The sequence below is a fragment of the Octodon degus genome, unplaced genomic scaffold (assembly GCF_000260255.1).
Source record: "Octodon degus isolate 3935 unplaced genomic scaffold, OctDeg1.0 scaffold00246, whole genome shotgun sequence".
In the NCBI taxonomy this organism is placed as follows: Eukaryota; Metazoa; Chordata; class Mammalia; order Rodentia; family Octodontidae; genus Octodon; species Octodon degus.
This window is the reverse complement of record NW_004524822.1, coordinates 1,503,755-1,510,935: the sequence shown is the minus strand read 5'-3', so window position 1 is coordinate 1,510,935 and position 7,181 is coordinate 1,503,755. Positions and strand designations below refer to the sequence as shown.

General features: G+C 47.6%; 1 protein-coding gene across 1 annotated transcript in view; it reads right to left on the bottom strand.

The window, feature by feature from the left end:
• Positions 1 to 7,181, bottom strand: part of Ccdc170 (coiled-coil domain containing 170) — a 141,712-nt gene that overhangs the window by 86,875 nt on the left and 47,656 nt on the right. The window contains exon 5 of the mRNA XM_023706237.1: positions 2,640 to 2,825. Within this exon, the coding sequence (XP_023562005.1) occupies positions 2,640 to 2,825 (186 nt within the window). The remainder of the gene's footprint in view (positions 1 to 2,639; positions 2,826 to 7,181) is intronic.

Genomic DNA, 7,181 nt, shown 5'->3' with positions numbered 1-7,181 from the left:
CTCTCTCTCTCTCTCTCTCTCTCTCTCTCTCTCTCTCTCTCTCTCTGACATAGCAAGAAGATAACCACTTGTTAATCAGGAAGAGGACCTTCATCAAAATCCAGTCATGCAGGGGCTGGGGAGATACCTCAGTAGTCTAAGGCCTACCTGACAAGTGCGAGGAGCTGAGTTCAAACCCCAGTGCCACATGCTGTGCCAGTCCCAGAACCCCAGGCACACTGAGCCAGCCATGGAAACCAGGTGTGGTGGTGCACTCCTATAATCCCAGCACTAGGGAGGCTGAGATTATGAGTCTGAAGTGCTTTGTAGTGAGACCCTGTACCAAATAAATAAAAGATTAAAAATAAACCCAGCCATGACAACACCTTGATCTTGGACCCCAGCCTCCAGAAGTGTGAAGGACAAAAGCTTGTGTCTAAGCCCTGCCATCAGTGGGAGTTGGCTCGGTTTGGTATGTAGTGCTGAAGATCAAACCCAGGGCCTCCTACATGCTAGAGCAGCACTCTGCCATGAAGCAAACCCCTGAGCCAGGTCTGTGGTAAGAGGTGGGTAACAGTGATAGTCTGCTCTTTCCTAGACACTGAGTGTGAGGGAGGAAGACTTGTTGGTGCAGGGAATGAGGGGAAAACTATCCCTGTGTGGGCAGCTGTCACGTCTCGGTGATGTCACTGGGACCAGGGAAGACTCCTTCTCACACAGCCACTCCACGCCAGCCCCTCAGCCTGGGAGAGCCCAGGGCCTCCGCCCCTCTGGGCAATGAGCTCTGGTCGTTACCTGCACTTGAGCCCTTCTCCTTCCAGGGCTGGCTGCTTTCCTCCTGTGGATTTTTAGGAACTGGTTGCACTAGCTCTTTTTTGCTGTAAGAAGTGGATCATAGGCACTAATCCAACAGTAATCCAATCATTTGTTAATGGTTATATGGTATTAAAAATAAAGTGTTAATCTTCACGTTCAAAAAAAATTTTCATGTTCAAATTCGAGCTAACTTGAACAGATGAGGCAATTCGCTGTGTGTTTTTTAAAACTTAGAATTATGTCACTTCTTTTTGTTAATGTCCCTCGAAATTACAACATCCATATTCTTTTATCCAGAAATCTACTTCCAGAATTTTTTTTTTACACTACTAGATATTGAACCCAGAACCTTCACACTAAATTGCATCCCAAGCCCCACCCCACCCTTTCTAGAGGTTTGTTTTTTGGGTTTGTTTTTTTTTTTTTTTTTCTGCCTCAGGATGCTTTAAGGGCAGGTCTAGTAAGGTATGAGGATCTAGGAATCAGTCACACAGAATACTGTGCCTGACTGATTTGCTTAAGCAGGCACTTTTCGGGTGAGCTAATGGGCAGGACCCCCACTGTCCCCTTCTTTATTTATTTTTGCAGTATCAGGGATTAAACTCAGAATCTTGAACTTGCCAGGCAGGCACTTATACCACTGAGCTATCTTCCTTGTCCCCACCCCTTCTTTAAAGAGAAAGTTGAGGCAAGATTGTGCACTGCCACCCATTTGCTCAGGCTGGGCTCCAACTTACACTCCTCCAGCCTCAGCCTCCTAAAGCAGTGGATTATGGGTGATACCACCACATTCAGCTAGGGCTTTGTTTTCTGTGACTCATGACACATGAGCAAATGCATGAAATTACTCATAGTGGCCTTATTGGTAACAGTGTATGTTGTATTGCCTTCTGTTAAAAATGAAATATATATATATATATGTGTGTGTGTGTGTGTGTGTGTGTGTGTGTGTGTGTATACATTACATATATAGTATATAACAGAAAAATCTCTTGTTATGCATACACATACACAGATTATGTCCAGAAGTTGCATAAGAAACAATAACAATTTTCCTCTGCAGAGAACCAGGAGGCTGAGGAGAAGGGTAGGAAAAAGAGTTTCTACTGAACACCTTTTAAAAATACATTTAGAATTTTTTGTCATGGAAGTATGTTCCATTTGTTAAAAAAATACAACTTAAACATTTAAAACACATTTTAAAAGTATCCTTAAATATGACTAAAGTTAATCATCCTTACAAATTCTTTACTCTTAAGTATTTTTTTAAATTAAAAACAAGAATATTATAGCACATACCTGTAATCCCAGACTTCTGTGAGCCTATGGCTAGAAGAATACAAATCTGACCCCAGCCTGGCACCTTAAGTCCTGTCTCGAAATCTATTTTTTTATTTGAAACAAGGTCTCACTCTGCGTTCAGGCTGGCCTTGAACTCGCTATGTAGCCCAAGCTGACTTCGAGCTCACAGCGATCCACCTGCCTCGGCCTCCCCAGTGCTGGGCTTACATGCATGTGACCCTGCAGCAGGTTTCAAATTTTCAGTTTAAAAAAGAGTTACACACGTAGCTCAATACAAAAGCCTGGCTTCAATCCCCAATACCGTGCAAAAAAAAGGCGGGGGGGAATAATATCTCTTCAAGGGCCTTTACCTCACCTGCCCCCTACCCGTCCTGCGGAGAGAAGCCATTCACAACTGTAGTCTCTATTTCCAGAGCATTCCTCCCACATCCATTTGCCCATTTCTGCTTCTTAAACCTGATCCCAGGCATGCATGAGTACACACATACACACACACACACACACACACACACACACACACACACACTCTTCATGCACTGTACCTGGTTCAGCTTGTCCTTCTCTTCAGCCCAGGAGGAAGCTTTGCTGTGCTCTCTGTTGACTTCGGATGCCAGCCTCATGATCGTTTCTCTGTTAGCTTTTGCCTCCATCTCATGGACATTTATAGTCTCTTCAAGACTAGCAATTCGTCCTTTCATGAGTGCGTTTTCCCTGCACAGCTCTTGAAGCTGAAAGAAACCCATCCCAGCTGTCTTATAAAAATTAACAACCCCATGCACTCTCTCTAAGCAGCTCGCTGTCTAGACCCAGGGACTACACGGCCATGTGCAGCAGTGTGTGCACGAAGACCACATTTGTCAGAGGCGGCCTCTAACCTTAGCCGTCAGGCAAGGTCAGCGGCAGGTGTACCAAGTGGCCCACACCCTGGCTGCTCTGCGGAGGTGGCTGCACGCAGGCTGTGGGAGCTGTGCTCAGCCCATGGCCAGGCACTTTCTAGCACTGGGGGAGACAGATGGGGTGACTGCACCCTTAAAAGTGCCCTGACTAATAAGCACCAAAAGTCCGCTTAAGAGGCTCAAGCAGTGGCTGTCTCTGGGCCAGGCTTAGGGGTTCGACTGCTTCCTGTGCCACCTGTGGGAACTGTAAACTGGAGCATTTGTACGATTCATGAGGAAGAAAATCAAAGGCCGTGGGCTCCCCAAGAGCAGGGCACGAGCCACTAGGACAGCAAGCTCTCTCTGCGGGCCCACGATGGTGCCCATGGGAAACTGCAGAGACCCACGGGACAAGGTCAACATGTTTCGATGACCTAAGAAGGCGACACATCTCTTAGGCCTCAGCACTCAGCCCATGTGTCCCCTTCCCCGCTCAATGCTGTTCCCTCTCTGTGGACCATTCTTCACATTTGCATGCTCATACCTCAATGCCCTCCAGAAGTCCCCACCTCTGGAGACGCTGATGGGTCGTCTGCCTAAACCAACATCCCACACCTCTAATTTCAGTTTTCTATCCCTGCATCTTCATGAGTTTTTCTCCATGGTGTCTTTTATCATGTGCAACAACATTTAATGGTTATTTGTTAATCTCCTCACCACCTTTACCACAAAAGTTTTTAAAAATTCGCTATTCCAACCCCAGCATCCAGAATACTGCCTGGCACATAAGAACTCACTAATATTCATGTGATAGGCAAGTAAATATGGAAATAAATTACTAAGAATGCCCCCTTTTTCATCATGGACCCCTCAGGGTATATGTGTGAGTGTGTAAACAAGAGAGAGAGAGAGAGAGAGAGAGAGAGAGAGAGAGAGAGAGAGAGAGAGAGAGTGTATTTGATAGGCAAGCTTAAAAAGGAAAGAACAAGGGGCAGGGAAAATAGCTCAGTAGAATAAGCCCTTGCCTGGCAAGCACAAGGTCCTGAGTTCAATATCTGGTACTACAAAAAAATAAAATAAATAAAAATGAAAGAGCAGCTTTGAGATGGGGGAGATCTTGTTCCTCTTCTTACCTAAACACTGTATGCAGAGTGGTCTTGATCAAAATATCAGACTTCCTGCTCTGGAGCAAGAGCTGTTTTAAAGACAAGTACCTGCCCAGGAAGGGAGTCCTGAGTGAGTCAGAACCACAACAACGACAGGGGACACACAAAACCCTGGGCCCTTATGCTACTCACTAAAAGCATGATCTGTTCCTTCTGGGACAAAGACTCCAAAGCTGTTTTTGCTGTGAACCACAGCTCCTCACTTGAGTCTGCAGATGCCCAAGCTTGACCTTCCTTTTGTTGCAGGCAGGCAAATTAGATAGAAATATTATAGGCAGTCAGATAGACCAGGCCCTCCTCAAGAAGACAAGATGGAAAACAAGGTGATTTTGCAACTTGAAAGAGACAAACATTCCCATATGGGCCAGACCTCAAGACAAAAGAGGAGACAAATACAGCTACATACTTCCCTAGGGAGGGGCATCAATCCCTTGAAAGAGCCCAAATGAGTCACTAGTGCAACCCCCAACAGGAACAGACCCTGTCCCTTATTCATGCCCACTTGCTAAGTGACTTGCTTCCCCATTTGGCCCCGGACTTAACTGTACCTGAGCAGGGGCTGGGGAGATGGCCCAGTGGAATAGGCGCTTCCCTGGCAAGCACAAGAGCCTGAGTTCAATCCCCGGTTCCTGAGCAATGGTGCTTGTAATTGCATTGGTTGACCATAGTTTTGCCCCACCCCATATCCACCTAAGCAAGTTCCCATTTTCTCCACCTTAGCTCCAGTTCTGCATGGTTTTATACTATAAAAGCTCCTGAAAGAGCCAGCCTCCTGGGGACAACCCACTCATCACCCCCCACCCCATCCCTCTCTCAGACAGGAGCTTTCTTTCCCTCAATAAATATATTCTGCTCATAACCTCCGTTTGTTCCTAAAATTCATTCTTCGGTTTTAGAGAACAAGAACTCGCCCCAGGTATCTTCTCAGGCTGGGAGATTAGTGTTTCTCCCTGTGTCATTTGGAGGTTTCCCTGTATCACTTTCACACCTTTGTTACTGTAAATCTTGGGTTAAGTCCTTCTGGGCAGCATAGCACCATGTTGATCACTCAGGCAGAGTCTGCCAAAGAGCTGCCAGATAGGGTTGATAAGCCCTGCACTTACACTCTCCTATCTCTGATAGGTTCTGGCCCTAGTACGAATTGCTGAAGTACTATGGTGGTCATCTAACAGGGTGGAAGCCCTCAAAACCACAGCATACCTTCCCACAGACCACCTCCCCGTTCTTCCCCCACCCAGTCCTGGATACAATTTTCTTTCACTTTTCCATCTCTACAAGGGAGACCCCAATCAACTCCCTGCGTGTCACTACAGCTGCCCCTCAAACTCCGCCTGTGGCAAAAGTCCTTAAAGTTAGCCTCCCGCTGTCTCAGGCCAGAGGATCCCCCACCTCCCTCAGACTCTCTCCATGTCTTCAGAGTCAATAAAGGCTTCTTTTATTTTTCCTATCTCTTTACTGTGCCTCAAAAAAACCTAACCATCTCCCTTCAAGGTTGAGGACCCCAAGATAAGTCATCGACAGGACCATTGAGCTACACCCAGAAGTCACCAGCCATCACCTAAACCTATGATCACCTGGGTTCCGGGGAAGATTGAGCCCTATGTAACTGTGCCCACCACAGAGACAACTCTTTCCTGGAAACAAGACCATCCCTCTGCCATCAAGATCACACAACTATGACACGAGGCTGAGACCATGAACAACCAGGCCCAGCTCACCTGCTAACCCTCAAAAGCCACTCCCTGCCTTTGTAGGTAAGCCAGTGTGAACTCCTGTGTCAGACTATGTCCCTCCAGCCACATCAGCTTCAGTACTTTCCTAACTTGCAATGAAAGCATTGCGGGGAGATTTTTTGGTTGGTTTTTTTTTTTTTTTTTCTTTGTGGAACTGGGGATTGAACTCAGGCCTTTGCGCTTGCCAGGGAAGGTTGTTTGTTTTTGAGATAGGGTATTGCTATGTAGTTCAGGCTGGCCTTGAACTCACTATGTAACCCGAGTCAGCCTCCAACTCACAGAAATCTTCCTGCTTGCCTCAGTATCAGGATTACAGGGTTCACCATTGTTTTAGTTTTAATTTTCATATCTTTTAAAATAAGGACCCACACTAGCAAGAGGCAATAAGAGTCCAGAACCCCACTGTGTGTTTTGAAACATAAGTCCTATATTACCAGGTGTAGTGGAGCCAGCAGAGCAGAAGACCACTGCCACTGCAAAGAACGTTCATTCCTCGTAGTCCCCAAGAGGAAGGCAGGCCAGGCCAGTCCCCGTGGGGCCGCTGGAGCAGCCCCAGAGCCAGTCCAAGGCAGAGGAAATGGGGGAAAGTGGCCAGAGCTTCACTGCGTGTGCCATGGAAGGGCCTGGCCCAGGGGCTCAGTTGGCTGCGCAGCAGGGTGGGCGGCGGGAATGGTCTCTACTCTAGAGTGCGGAATTCCCCAGAGCTGTCAGCCCTCTGACTCTGGAGTGATAAGAAAGGAAGGCAGTAGCTAGGAGCCTAAGCTGTAGACATTGGAGGGGCTGTGGGTGGCTCAGTATACACAGGAAAGCTGTGCTCTGGAGAGTCCTTTACTGTCTCAGGGTTTGGCCAACCCTAGGGGGAGGGGAAGATGGCCCAGGAGGCCCCAGGGGCAAAGCCTCAGGAACCCAGAAAACCAAAGGGCATGGTTAACACAGTCTTCACCCCCAGATTAGCAGCCTCGCTGTCTCTGATGAAAGAAAGAATGTCCAGAGAAGAGAATTTCTGGATTTGCTTTTCTTCTCCCCACCACTTGGTTTGAAAGATAATCCCCTCAACCACAGTGTGAAGGGGAGCCTGTAGATGGGGCTCCGGGCCCCACCCTAGCCAGAAAGGGGAGGCACGCCCAGCACCCACAGGCAACAAGCAGACTCTTCTTGAGCAGCCAACCCATCTATGAAGTGGATATTTCTCACTAAAGAAAATAAAATCTTGGACCCAGTCCTAGCCCAGGTCCGGTGAGTGTGCGGAGAGTTTCCTGCTACCCTGCGCCGGCGGGACCAGTCCCAGCCCAGGCGCAGAGTGGGCCGGA